Raw genomic sequence first — 15,357 nt, forward strand, 5'->3', positions numbered from 1 at the left:
GGTGACTGCATAACATTATTGCATAAATGAATTTGATAGATTAATGTATTTTACACAACTTCACTAGGAAACAATATAAGCAGTATCAATAAATGAAAAACAAAGTACTTCATTATGTTTTATAAATTATAATTTATATTTATATTAAAATCTGTGACCCATCATAGCGTTGTAGAAATATAAACCGATTTTGAATAGTAAGCAGATTGAGACAAATTTCTAAAATTTTCCTCCTGGCATCTCACTGATGTGGGAAGGACAACACAATAACCCTTGCCTCTTGGAGCTAATACCGCAACATAGTACACTTCTTGAAATTGTACACTTCTTTGTGAGAAGTTAGGCTAACAGTAATTGCTATTTTTATTCTGATGAACAAGCAACAATTTTATAGTGCTGAGAAAAAGTCTCTTTGCTCTACCAATGAAAAATGCATTAAAACAAATCAACCAGCAGAATGTCAATGAATTAACAACTAATACATAAATAAGTCATACCTGACTAGTTTAGTCAATTTTAGTTGATGACCTGATTCTCAATTCCCAGAAGTTTTGCACTGATATAAGCAGAGTTTACAAAGGTAAACTACAAAGGTAAAGTTCCAAATTTACAAAAACCTTCATGCTTCCCTTTTTCAAAAGTTGGTTCAAATGCTTAATTAGCTTGTGTAGAGTCACTTTAAATTTATGAATAGCATCCCATAACCATTTAGAACCCTAGCCTGCTCCTTAAATGTCTGACATCAAATCTTATCTGGTATTTATTTACCTTACTTTTATTTAGCCTTACTTTTGTTGGCCATAGCACTACAAAATACTTTTGTACAGAAGGCATGAGAAGTGACATTGATTTTACATTGAAAGATCTTATTCGTCAGTTTCTGTGAGATTGACCTACTTGTCCTTACTTGTGTGCGTAGAGTTTGTTTTTTAAAAATCCCTTATGCAGATAAGCCATTTTTACTGAATGGAAATTAAACACCCCCTCCAATATTTTCAATCCAGAGATCAGATACACTGACTACAGAAAATAAACTGCCTTAAAAATTATCATCATAATAAGAGTGAAATTAGCTCCTCGATTTTACCTGTTCAAGATGTGTGCAACCCTAAATAACTGCTAAAAATGAGGCCCATTACCATTACCGTAAGGTAGACCATCAGCCACTACTATTACATTGCTAACTTTAAGATGGGTCTTTTAAAATAATTTGTTTAATCATAAGGTTAATATAAAATTAAAATTTAATTGTCTTTATTTCTAAATTTGCCAGGCTGAGAATATCTGAGAATTATTTTTCTTATGACTTAAATGTAAAAAGTTACATCATGTTTGGACAGAATATATTTGAGGAGTTTACTGAAAGTTCGGTACAAATTTTGGATTCCCAGCATGTTATACCTCAAAGCAGCTTTAATTAGAGTATATATGACCTAAGTTGGTTTTGGTGTGTATTGGTGTCTTTAATTAGTTTTGAGATGAATTTAATTAGTTATGAGAACTGGCATCCAAGCACATCTGGAGCACAGTGGTGTTTTAACTACTGACTAATCATTTAGGATGAGTTTCAACTTCATGTTTCAGTGCTGTTTAAGATGTCAGTGTGCAATTACTGCAGGAACGGGAGTATCTGTGCATTAAGGTTCTTGTCTCCAGCACTCTGTCATCAACCAGCATGCTAAGATGTGCGCTCAATTTTGAGTGTCATCAGTAAAATTATTCTGCGCACTACTTTTGGCTTCCAACCCCACTCCGGCCATGCGTCAAGAAGACAGTAAATCTAACTCTGTTACTGCATCAAAAACACTGCAGCTATATGGCCAAGCACTGACTGGGTATAAATTTATGCTGCTGCCCTAAAATGCACTTAAATTGTCAGCTCGATCAGGTGCCGTCGGGATGTCCTGAAGGTGGGTCACACTTTGGTGGTACAGAAGTGATGTGGAGGTGATGTGGTTCTGTCTGCAGGTGATGCAGACTGCGTTTAGAGTGCTGGGTGGGTTGGTGGCATGTGTGTTTGTTACTGATGGCTTGGTTTGATTGAACTGGATGAAGTCCCACAAGTGTACATCAACTGTTCCATGGTGGTTTGAAGTGTTGATTATGTGGTTACTGAACACAGGCTCTGGTGCTGAGCAGCCCCTACCCCACCCAACTTCTGGCTTACAACGGGTTTTGGTGGAGACCTGCAGCCCCTCACTGGGAAACTTTCTCCCCCTCAAGAGGGATAAGACTTGGGGGGGGGGGGGGAGGGCTGCGTTTGGAAAATTCACCCTCCCAGGCAGCTGGCAGCTGCGTATGCCCCCAAACTGTGTTAGGGAGACAGTCAAGACCTCCCTGCCCCACAGCAGCTCCCCTGAAGTGAATTGGTGGGGGATATGTGTGAGGCGGGACGGTGTGAAGAGGTGCACTCCGCCCCTCCCCCGCCCGCCCTGTGGCTGCACTCTGTTGTTCTCTCGCCCACCACCACCGAGTCGGGGCGGGCAGTGCGCATGCGCGAGCCCGCAGCCCCATGCTCCCCCGCCCCCCCGTCTCCATCCGGGCACCTTCGCGCTGCCCGGCGAGCCGCCGCACAACTTTTTTTCCCCCGGCAAAGTGAAATCAAGGCGCGGCCGTGCGCGCGCGCTGCGAGGAAATATAGTCCCTCCCGTCCCCCTTCCCCGCCCGGCCCCATTGGCGGGGGAAGGAGGGGGGAGGAGGAAAGGGGGGGCAAGGGGGCGGGGCGGAGGCTCAGGAAGGGGGGGTTGGGGGGGGAAGCGGGCGGGGGCGGCGGGGGAGGGGCTCCCCCAGTCCCAGTTTGGCGGAAAGTGAGTGATGAGTCTGTGTCCCCAGCAAAGAGGCGGCCAACTTGCTGGGCACGCCGAGGAGTTGGTCCCCGCCGCTCTCGGGGGCGCTTTTTTTTTTTTTTTTTGAATATATCATCGCTATTGCCGATCCTTTTTTTTCGGTCATTTTTTTTGCTTTTTTTTTTTTTTTTTTTTTAAAGGGAGGGGTGGCTGCCCGGTTGCCAAAAGGAAAAAAATAAAAAAGCAAAAAGAAAGGAAAAAAACGCAAAAAAATTACAAAAACAAACCAACAACAAAAAAAAGCGAAAGGAAAGGGAGCAAAAACCAAGCAAGCCAAACAATCCAAACCAACAACAACAAATCCAAACCAAACAAACAACCAAACCAAACAAACAAACAAACAAAAAAACTTCCCTCGGATCTGAAAGTGGCAGGAAAAGTGCCCGGCAAGTTGCAGGAATGGAGCTACACAGCTTGCAAGAGGCGTTAAAAGTGGAAATCCAATGTCACCAGGTAAAAAAAAAAAAAAAAAAAAAAAAGAAATAAAGTTTTAAAAAAAATCGTTTTCGTTCTCCCCGGCGCTTCTCCAGAGGGAGAGGAGGAGGAGGTGGCAGCTCACGCTACCCAGCAGCGGCTGACGCCTGCCGCGGGGTCCTGCGAGGGGCCGGGGGGGCGGCGGGGCCGGGGGGCGGTGGCGAGGCTTGGGGGGAGCGGCACGGCCCCGGGGACACCCCCCCTCGGCCCCCCGCGGCAACGGCGAGCACTTCGCCAAAGTAGTTTTGCGGATTGTTGGCTCGAGTTTTGTCTTGGCTTTCCTTGCTTTCTTTCTATATTTATGTGTGTGTGTGTCTCGGGCTGTGCTGGGTAGAGCCGGAGTTGTTGGTCGGGGCTTGCGGGAGTGAGTGTGCGAGAGTGTGTGTGCGTGCGTGTGTGTGTGCGTGTGTGTTGGAGAGATTAGGACGAGACTTGAATATTTATGAGCTTTGCTTGAAACTGACTCGCAGTGTTTACTTGCCTCTTTGTTCCTTACCCCCCTCCCTCCCCCGTCCTCACACATACATACATTTAAAAAAATCCATTAAACTTGAAACAGTTTCTAATTCCTCCTTTTTGGGGGGTGATTTTTATTTTTATTTTTATTTTTATAGAAACTAGTTGCACAGATGAAGCAAGATCCACAGGTAAATGTAGATCCTTTTTTTTCTCTTCTTCAGTATTTTATCCCTGCTGTAATAAGCGCAGTAGTGCTGGGACACCAGGATGAGAAACTTTATCAGTAAGAGATCTCATTTTGTAGTCTGCACTGAGCTTTCTTACTAAAGAGGGTGTTTTGTGTGTGCATGCTTTCGTACGGCTTTGGTGGAACGGTTTTGCCTTTGAACAATTTCTAGATCGCAAGTTTATTCATTACAGGGGTTAGTTTACACTTTGCCTTTAATATGCATCTTATTGCCGTTTTTGCAGAACGGGGATCTTAAGAAACAAATCCATGAAAGGCAATCAAGAATAGCAGCTCTTAATGAGAAACAAGTAAGGAACATATCGATTCAGTCATGTTTGGTTTTTCTTCTTGTTTTTACAATGCACTTTCTAAACATCTGAAAAGTGTCTGCATTAGCTGAATACCGACAGCAGAGAATATAACATCCGTTTTCCTAAGCGTAAAGTAAGAAAATGCATGTTTTCAAAATGAGGTCGGATTCTTGGATGTCTTGCTGGGGGAAAGAATGATTTTAGTACTACTTGTAGTAGAAAAATAAGCAGTAGTTAAAACGTAAAAAAAAAATAAAAAAAAATGAGGCGTCCATTTTGAGTTGGTCGACATGTTTTAGGAATATGGAAAATTCTCCTATCTTGGGCTACTTTGTGCACTTCTGTGTAATGTGCAGAGCAAGAGTTGGGAACGGGGAGGCTGGAGGACAGTTTGGAGCCATTTCTGGGTTTGATTACAGAACTATTTTTTATTGATCACTTTATTTTATTTCTTTTCTACTTCTTTATTTTTTTTCCTCCCCACTTGCCTTTCTCTTCCCTTGGTCTGATCTGACGTGTTAGCTTTTGATTCGAGTTCACTTAGGCACTCTCGCTCCCCCTCCCCCCTTCCAAAAATACGAATAAAAACAGATTAACCTGTTTCAGCCGCCGGAGGGGGGGGGAGAGGGAACTAAAAAATCGGAGGAGGGGAACAAAACAACCCAGAAACCTCTCCCCCCTCCCTCTCCCTCTCTCTCTACCACCTCCCAGACCCTCCTCAAACTTTCCTGTCCCCTGGCTGTGTAGGGGGGCGCCCCCCACTCGCGGGCAGGGAACGGCGTGGGGCGTTTCAGCACCGCGGACAGCAGCAGGGGATCTCATTCTCTGCCGAACTATCCGCCCCCCACCCCAAAAACCCCAGCCAAAGGCCCCTGTCCTCACTTGCAGGACTTCCACTGCGCGAAGGGCGGCTGACAAAGCCGGAGACAGATCTGCTTGCATGAGACCCCCACAGGAGTGAACTTTCCCTCTCCACCCCCTCTTTGCTCTCACCCTCTCTCTACTCTCACGACTCCCCCCATCTCTCACGACCCCCCCTATCTTTCACAACCTCCCCATCTCTCACACTCCCCTCCCCGCCACCCCCCGGCCCCCGGCAGCGTAGTTCCTACGGAACGCAGCGGCCGCTTCAGCACCACGGCCGCGGACAGCGCACGTGGGGCCGGGGCAGGGCGGGGGGCATGCGTGGGACCCCCTCTGGCTTTCTTTCTTTCTTTCTTTCTTTCTTTCTTTCTTCTTTCTTTCTTTCTTTCTTTCTTTCTTTCTTTCTTTCTTTCTTTCTTTCTTTCTTTCTTTCTTTCTTTCTTTCTTTCTTTCTTTCTTTCTTTCTTTCTTTCTTTCTTTCTTTCTTTCTTTCTTTCTTTCTTTCTTTCTTTCTTTCTTTCTTTCTTTCTTTCTTTCTTTCTTTCTTTCTTTCTTTCTTCTCTCCTCTCCTCTCCTCTCCTCTCCTCTCCTCTCCTCTCCTCTCCTCTCCTCTCCTCTCCTCTCCTCTCCTCTCCTCTCCTCTCCTCTCCTCTCCTCTCCTCTCCTCTCCTCTCCTCTCCTCTCCTCTCCTCTCCTCTCCTCTCCTCTCCTCTCCTCTCCTCTCCTCTCCTCTCCTCTCCTCTCCCTCTCTTTTTTTTTTTTTATTCTTCTCCTGGAGTTGTGCTTAAAGTTGAAAAGTGATCCGTGCATATATATAGTCTGTGCCCATAGGTGACGGCGATTATGTGCCACCCTTTTTCCTCCCGGTTTATTGTAATCAGAATTTGTCAGCACTCTCAATTTGGTAGTGGAAGCTTCCATTTTGTGAGGAAGGGGTGTTGGTTTCTTCTAACATGGAGAAAAGTCTGCAGAGTTTGAAGGTGGGGGATGGGGCCCCATTCATGCTGAACATTACCATTTTGATTGCTTTGATGCCATTTTTGGAGGGGGGAGGGGATAGAATACTCAGCAGAGCACAAAGATGTTTAATCACTGTATAGAAGCAAATCAGATACTTTCTTCTTAAAAGCAAATCTGACACTACATGATAGCTAAGGGCTGTTAGTCTTTTTTTTTTTTGTGGTGTAAAACAGCAAGTTGTTGACTCTAATACTACTGTACTGAGTAGAAGATTTTTTCTAAACAAGGTAACAGCCTTTACTGCAACAATGCATCTTTATGTGTTCTTTCTTCAATATGAAAATAGTTTTACTGTTCTAAGTGGGTATTTAGAACATACATTTGATCATTTTCCCCTGTATTGGAGCAACTATTTCAAGGCTGTTTAAATTTTTATGATGATAGTAAATGAGAAGCTATTTATTATGTGTCATGCTGGAATTTAGATAAGGCAGAGAGACACATTTGAAAATACAGTTTGAATGTTCTGATTCAGCTCGGTGAAAGAGGTTTGTGCTAAGCTTGCACAATCTATTTATGCATAATCCAAACTAACTAGTAAACAATTGTATATTTATGACTTGCCCTTCTCATAATCTTATAAATAAATCAATAAACTATGAAGTAATTAAACATAAAATACCAACATTCTGTAAACACCAGATTTGGCCTAGCAGGAAACCTACTATGTTTAGGCAAAAAAAATAATAATAGTTTTTTAGATTTATTTTACTGATTTCAACATCTTGTGCAACAAGAGCTTATAAGAGTCTAGCTCTTATAAATAAGAGTCTGGAGGATTTTAATAAGAGTCTAGCTGGTGATGTGCTGTCCTCTTGCTCCAGACTGCCACCTCTGGAGGTCTAAACTGGAATCTTTCTTGGGTCACAAGTGAAATGAGTTTGGAGGTCTTAGCCTTTGACCAAATCACAAAACCATCACGCAACTTTGCAGACCTGTTATAATTAGTAGTTGCTCCTTGGGTACTGGCTTAAAAGTGAGGTACTGGCTTAAAAGCTCTTGAGAGTCTCTTGAGGTGCAGTGAAAGCTGTTGAGACAATAGTTTGACTAGTTCTGCAGCTGTTTACTGGTTTCAGGCTCTCACTTTTGAGGGTACACCAAAACACTGAAGTAACCTTAAGAAGGCTGTGTAAGTAGGGAAGTTTTTTTTACATATGTTTTTCCCCCCAGCCACACTCACGCCCGATTTGTTTAGGCACAACTGATTCATAATTCAATAAAACATACCTTTGATTGTGCATGCATTGAATACAAAAGATACTGAAATTACATTTCAATTAAAATGCATGTGTGGATGTTGAAGCAGGCAGTAAAATGAATAACACATCTGGTAGAAATATAGCAGGGGGGAGTGTTACCTTTCAGCACCCCCACTCCTCAGTTTTCCATTGTAGCTGTTAGCATTTGTGGCAATATTTCTTTTCCTTTAAAATTACAAATAAAACCAGAAAGAATCGAACGAGAAACTCAACTTTTGGCATATGAGTTAAATGTATAAGGGAGATTTGTATGCACAGTTGACTTTTAAGTTGTGGCCTAATTAAAGATCCCTGGCTAGTCATTGATGCTTCTTTTTCTTGTTGGTGGTTTAGAGAAGTATGGAATATACTTTATATAGTTTTCCTATTTTCTCAGTCTTTTCAAATAAGTATTATGGAGCCATTATTTCCATTACCAAAATGGTGCAGCCTAAATCAATACTTAACTTGGCATCTTACTCAGAAAGACAAAAGTTAGACTTTTGTTCAGAGTCCATCCTTCATATACTATAGCTTTGATGAATTGTAATAGCATTTGAGAGTGGGTTACCTCTTCTTTAACAAGATATGATGTGTGAAGACTCCATTTGTTGGTCCAGTGGTTTTACACCTTCAATCTACAGCACATGCAGAGCAGCAGTAACATTTTTATCTAAATTGTCAAGCAACAAGCATTTATATGTAAATAAAAGAGCTATCATAACAGCCAGCATTGGTCTTAAAAGCACACCAGAGGTGCTCTGCTGCATGTGTTTCTTGCTTTGTTTATGTCCTTAAAGAGTCTTTAAGGGTCTTTTCATTTTAGAAAGTTGTCTCTTATTAATTAATAGATCAAGATAAACAAATAAAGAAACCTTTCACCTCCAATTGGAAGTTAATTGTTACTGACAATAAATATTAGGTGGCGAGGCAGGTTTTAAAATTAACAATGAGCATGTGTGGGCTACTATATTTTCGACTCTGATGAACTCTGAATTCAGACAGCCTGTCCTGGAGCGCAGTAATAAAAATATGTCTTCCTGAAAGACATTATGTATATGCCATTCACTTGTGCACTGCCTTATTTCTTTACCATAATTTACTATCTATGCAGAAAATCAACATTAGTTTCAGGCAGACTCCCCCAACCTTTGCTATTGCTGGTTTGTATTTTTGGGTAGTATATCTGAAATTAAATCGCTGACTGTATTTTGCCTGTGGTGATCACCAGTAAAGCCTGTTTGTGGAAAGTGTTAGACTTCTTAAAATTCAAATACAGTTCTTGTATGACTTGTTGGAAAGGATTTAGCTCAAGATGTCTGATTTTACCAATGTTGTATCTTTATTTTGGGGAAAAGGAGGAGGTGGTTTTTTGGTTTGTTGAAATTCAGGATGTGCTGTGCCTGGAAATGGCAACATTGTTTACACACATTAAAGGGAAAATTATTGACATTTGCAAAAGCTCAGTATTTCATACAGTTGGGTACTTTCAAAATTGTTGAAATCAAATAGGGGTTATAAGCGTCAGTGAAAACTGAGATAAAACCTGAAAGGCATTTCCAAATCAAGTTGAACCTAATGTGAAACTCTGTCACATGGCACACGCAGCACTCCCATTTACTGTGGCATGAATGGTATCTACTTAGGTTCATCCCAGCAGAATTTGGTTCGAAGGGCCTTACCAAGTACTCGCTGAAATCGAGGGAGGCAGGGTGACGAGCCCCAAGGTGAAATATTAAACTTTTCAATCACAAGTTTTTAAACATAAACGCAACAGGTATTAAATCTGGGCTTGACCTTACAGTTCCTCTGCATGTTGAGGTCCCACTGACTTTGCTGGGAAACCTGAATGACTGCAGAATCGAATGAACTTACTGGATCAAAGTAAAGATTAGTTCGGGACTGTAATTCAGAAAGCTTCTGTTCCTCCTATTTTTTGCTAGAACCAGCAATTTATTAGTTGCTTTGCCATCTGTTGAAGAAGTGACAAAACTAGGAAAGAATTTACCTTCAGCTTCTTGGAGGAGAAACTTGGGAATACAGTTTGCATAATGGCAAGCCCAGCCTTCTGTTTGTACTTTCAGTAATACTATGTTGAGATTCCATGTTCACATTGGGAAAAAGGGTAATAAAGACCATTTTCATAGAGGTGAACCACAATGGAAATATGTATCCTTGTGGATTTCTGCCTTCCATTAGGTTGTCCTTCTAAGATTCATGGAAATTGCACATCTGTAATGAAAATGTGTACTGGAGGGGTTAGAACCACCTTTTGTTTGGTAGCTGCTTGACTGGCATGTGAAATGCTATTTTGTTCTAGCATTTTTCTTTGACTGTATGCTGTTCTGTAGTTGTACAGTATATCACTTGGCAAGGCTAAGAGTTGAAAAGTGAACGTTACATTCATTCTAACCATTTTAAAGAGTTCACTTTGATATTTTAGCCACTTAAAAAACCTGCTGTCAGAACAGTACAATTGATTTCAATTAACTTTGAATTTCTTCAATAAGATGACTTTTATAATAAATCCAGTAATCCCATGATGCCTCATTAGAGGAGCTGGCTATGATGATTATCCCTGCGATATAGCATTTTTTTCATTATAATGCTTTTGTCTATTCAGAAGAAGAAAAAAAAAAAGGAATTATGGCAACAATACCTTTTTAATTCACTTCTGGTTTTACACTAACAGAACCTGCTACCTGTTACACAGTGTAAAATACCTAATTTATACTTTCAGCAAACAGGTATTTGTTCAGATGTACACAATACTTTAGTAGGCAGACCCTTTCAAAGAAACTTTAGTTCTGTGTAGGAACTCTGTCTGGGAGTTAGAATTTGCTTTAACTTCCTAGTAGACACTTGGACAGTTAAAAGCTGTGCTTTCACAGGAGTCTTTGTCTAGAGCTCTGGTTTAATGGGACAAATTTTCAACTGGTTTGTGCCATACGTGCAGCTGATTTGGAATTGTGTTATCATGTCAGATGCTTGTATCAGATCATTTCCGAATCTAGCCCACTGACTCATTCTGCTTGTAGAAGAAAAGTAGAATATGGCTCTAAATGTCTCCTTTCCATATCATGGTGTTAGAGAAGGGTTTTTGAATCGTGATTTTAAATCTCATTTCCAGTAGGATACTGCATCACTCTAAACATTTCTCATATGTTCAAGTAGAGAAAATCCCTTTTCATCTCATTCCAGATTTGATTTTCAAGATTTGGTTTGATTTTTGATTTTCAAAGCATGAAGGTGTATAAAGGCACGTTAATACAGAGTTACTTTTAAGTTTTGCCTCTATGCCTTTCTCTTTGTGATCAAAGATAAAATATGCAGTATTTTTTTTACCTGATTATAAAATGATACCTCCCTCTCCCCTCAGCCCCCCAAAACAAAATCCGAAGCATCAACACAATTTCTCATCAATAGAGTTAAAGGGTAGAAGTTTGCAAATCAATAAGATAAGACCAGGGTAAATGGTGCATGTGTGACCACGATGTCAAAGAGGGCAGTTTGTACATGCATAGTAGTTGGAGGTAAGGGAAGTAAAAAATGGGCTGCAAGTTTAAAATAAGAACAAAGAAAAACAACCAAAATTGGACTAATTGAAATGCAAATTTGTCTTTCTGCCAGTAAAGTAGTCAGTTATTTCAACCTAACAGAATTATATTTGGTCTATCCAGTCCTCGTGGTTAAATCAACTTAACCACACTTCCCTTATGTGCATCTATATAAATGTATGTGTGTCTTTTTTTTTCTTTCTTTTTTTTTAATTATTCACTTAAGGTGGTGCCACTTTGTTATTTGGAAATATTTTTCTTGAGCCAAAATGTACTTCCTTAAATATGCTCGCTCTCTCTCCCCCTTTCTATCTCTCTTTGAATCAGCTACTTATTGTTATGTAGTAGCAATTTCCAGAGTGTCATATGAAATTGCTGATGCGGCTTAGTTCTAGCTACAACCTGCAACTGCCAATAGTAAGCATCTATTGAAATCTAATATGTACTACAGGGCTTTTTTGCACAAGTACAGGCAGACCCTTCTGGATAATATACAGTGACAATGGAAAAAATATGAGGACGTGTTTTCTTTTTTTAAGCCATGGAGGAGTTAAGTGTATGCCTGAGTTTAAACTACAAAACAACCCATCTGACTGAAGGAAAGTAAACCAGAGAACTGGCCCTAAATGTGGCTTCAGGAGAATCAAAACAATAAGTATCTGTGAAATCTGTAGATATGATGGGTGGTGTTAACTTGAGGTGTTGCGAGGCAGTCTTATTTTCAGAATTGGAATTCAGCCCTAAGAGCTCGGGCATTGAGGTTGCGGCAAGAACAGTGTGTTCGTCTGGAAATTTGTCTGACTGCTTACATTTCTTCAAGAGAAGGGTATAATAGGTCTTGAAACAGAAGTTGAATCTGTACCTTACCAGGTTGATTTAACTTGATCATGTAGGTACTTTGTGATATAGCTTACTTCTTAACCAGAGAGAAGGAATGGCATAGCCTTTCTGAGCAAACTCGGCTATTGATGACAAATCTTACAAGATTACAGAAAGTAAAAATGTATATTATATTTTGATTAACATGAGTCAAGTGAGAATCATTGATACTTTTGACACACAGCAGAGATTAACCCGCAGCTTCTGTAATTTTACATTTTTCTAAAGCGCTTTGAATCAGCTAAGATTGCCTAAAGATTTATTGGCGAACTGAAGCTTTTCTAAGAATGAAAAAGATGAGAGAAGATTCCATTCTCAGAAATGCAGACTAGAGAGTCTCTGTGTCTGAATGTGCTCATTTGTGTGTATGTGTTGGTTGGGTGTGAGCATAAGGTCTTTCTCTTTGATATCATTCAGGCAGAAAGCCAATATGCGCATGTAAATGAGCCTGAAAATATAATTAAAAATATATACATACTGGGGACTGTAACACAGAATTTTATATGAGATGCAGGTTACAAAGTGACAAGTGACATTTCCTATATAATCACTGATACTAACTCTTGTCTGTGATTTATGCATCTCATATGTTATTAAGTACTGAACAGATAAATGCTGGAATTATTTCTTAAGATATAATTTCACCACAGTGAGTGAATGCAAAGTATGCCTTGCCCATTCTTCTCCCAAAACAAAAGCCAAAATACACCTACCATGAAAATGTTACTACGGACACTAAAACTATCTTATATAAGGTCAGATAAAGACCTCTTTGATAGAATATATCTCTTGGATATAAACTGTGGCAAAATAGACTTAGCTGTGTCATTAATATATTAAGATGAAGGAGATTCTGCAAATCATTAACACATATCTAGGAACTCAAATACAGATGGAAAAAGATAAAGATTGCCAGGTGAAAGACATAAACAATCTTGGCCTGTATTTCAGTGTAGATAACAAAGTCTTGCACGTAAAAGCTTACACAAGAGACATCTCAGAAACTCCAAACTTCAGGCAAGAAGCCAGTTTTCTTTGCTGTCTATTCTAAAAGTTAGGTTAGAGTGCTGGGTACAGAAGCTAACATTTCTGCTCTCCAGCTTGGAGAGTAGCTACTTTGTAAAGCTTTATTTCTTGTTTAAAAATACAAGTGGAATCCAGATGTATTTCTATCAGCAGCTCTGTAGCCCATAAATATATACAACCTTAGCTAGTGTCTTATTTACGTTATTTTATTAACATTCTTTGCTGAGTGGGCTTGAATGGAGCACAATCTCTCATATAGAGGATCTAATTATAAACACAAGGGACAGAACCAAATAAGCAGTCTTTAAAGGGAAAAGAGTCTGGCAGCTTTGTTTAAAGTGTCCTTTAACGAACTTCTTTAGCAGCTTGTATCTTAGCAACACATTTTATTACATACCAGTGCAGGAGAAGCAGTTTGCATATGTAGTTGCACAGTTGCACACAGTAATTTATTTCCCCCCTTTTTTTCCCCCTTTTTTTTTTTTTTTTTTCCCTACTTCTCTGTGGTGACTCAACTGGAATGCGCAGTCTAGTTTTTCTAGCACTGATAGCTCACTCAAAATCCTTGGTTGGTTCATTTGTATCTGTTCTGTTTTGTTAGTTGATGAAAAAGGCATTTAATGTAGTAAATGCATAGTGATTTTGCTTGCTCTTAGAAATTCAGATATGACTGTTCTGAATAGGCATGGATTTCAATTAAAAACAAACCAAGCTTCTTTCAATGTGCTTTTTTGCTAGTAAGTGTTCTGTCCAGTGCTAGTCCTCGTTGCACACACAAACTAGTTTCCAGATTTGTAGGTTATTTACTCTTCACTGTTACATGGAGCTGTTTTAATCTGTCACCTTTTCCTCCTTGAAAGCTAATTGGAATATAGCAGTGACAAGAACATTTGTAAGCTTTTTTATTTTTCTTCCTTCTTAGACAAAACTTGGCACTTAAAATGCAAGTATATCAAAAAATAACTTGGTTTAAAACCAATTAAAATAGTGCACTACGGTTTCTCTTTCAGATGACCTGAAAGAGTTGAGAGTTTCTTTGTTGAAAAAAATACCTTTTTTTTTTTTCCTTTTTTTTTTCCCTCACATTACTAATTGCAGACTGAGTTCTACTTGCATGTTTTGACTGAAAAACACTGTGGGTAGCTCTTTTCAATAGGGTCTGTTGAGGAATGAGATACTACTGAAGATATATATGAGCAATAGAACCTAGACATTTTTTTTTTCTTCATAAATTAAAGGGAAAAATACTTCTTATGAGCAAACTAAATAGCATTCAGCTCAATTTGCATTTTCTGCAGGCTAGGCAGATGTAAATCCAGAAATATATTTCCCTGGAGTTCACTGGAGTTACCCACAGTTCGCTCTGGTGTGGTAAAAATCAGAAACTGGTCAGAGGGAGAAAAGCAGGTGAGAAAAGGTGAGGGAAGAGAAGGGCAGTCCAGAGCATTAGGTGAACCCACAGAAGAGGGGTAAGCTTGTTGCCTTAAAGATACTGCTCTTGGGGAAGGTTTCATTATAAACTTCTTTTAACAAGTAACATGTTGGGGGTTGATATTAAAAAGTCAGGAGACATCCACTTCATGAAGTCCTTTGGTATTTGCAAATAGACAGGCGAAGGTTTTTGAAAGAGTTGGAATTGTTTCTATGCTTAATAGTAGTTAAATGTATTTGCATTAACTGACAAACCATTAAATTTCTTAAATCCTTATTTCAAAACAGAAGTTTCTTTTCTCTCCAGAATATTGATGGATTTGACTCTAGTTTTCTGTTTTCAGTATGTCAGGTGATAGTTTGCCTGTACCTTCAGAATTGCAATAGTTCAGCCTTATCAAGATGCATAAAAGAAGTCCTCCAAACTTAAAACCAAAGTGTACTGTAAAAGGAGAAATAAAAGACAGTCCTAACTACTTTTAAAACACTGTGATATTAGACCTAAACCAGTAGGATGTCCTCTGAAACCAAAAGCATTTATGTTGCCATATGATTAACTTACTTTTTTCTTTTGCAATTCAGCCCACTGTTTATTAACTTAAATTGGATTGAAAAAACTCTAAGCTGGGGAATGCATCATAATCTTGCACAATCACCAGGATTAATGATGACAGCATGAACTGTTGAACAAGAAAATCATGAAATTTGCAGTATTGCTAGACAAAGGTGTTATATGCATTTCTGCAGCTGTATTGGCCATAACAGAAGGGAGTAGCAGTTTCTGGCATATTTCATATCCTGTCAGGAGAAATAGTATTTACAGCACACACAACATTTGAAGTCCTTGTCCCAGGGTTGTTTATTTTTTGTGTGTGTGTGTTAGTGCTGGGAATGTTTAAGTGAGGTGGAAAAGCAAGGGACTTAACACATTTAGAAAGTTCTTCTGCAAATACTGCAGTAACAAGGAACAAAATGAAGCATTTAATTACTTTCTGAAACATTTAGGAAACAATTAGGAACCTG

General features: G+C 39.6%; 1 protein-coding gene across 5 annotated transcripts in view; it reads left to right on the plus strand.

Annotated features, from left to right (window-relative positions):
• The first annotated feature begins 2,766 nt into the window (after positions 1-2,766).
• PHF21B (PHD finger protein 21B) overlaps positions 2,767-15,357 on the plus strand; it is a 170,453-nt gene continuing 157,862 nt past the window's right edge. For 2 of the 5 annotated variants that reach the window (XM_080577556.1, XM_080577559.1), the window contains exons 1-3: positions 2,767-3,299; positions 3,935-3,967; positions 4,251-4,316. In XM_080577556.1, the coding sequence (XP_080433682.1) occupies positions 3,246-3,299; positions 3,935-3,967; positions 4,251-4,316 (153 nt within the window). In that variant the 5' untranslated portion in view covers positions 2,767-3,245. The remainder of the gene's footprint in view (positions 3,300-3,934; positions 3,968-4,250; positions 4,317-15,357) is intronic. The other 3 variants (XM_080577557.1, XM_080577560.1, XM_080577558.1) reach the window with 2 other exon arrangements.

Source organism: Anser brachyrhynchus (genome assembly GCF_964034855.1).
Source record: "Anser brachyrhynchus genome assembly, chromosome: 1".
In the NCBI taxonomy this organism is placed as follows: domain Eukaryota; kingdom Metazoa; phylum Chordata; class Aves; order Anseriformes; family Anatidae; genus Anser; species Anser brachyrhynchus.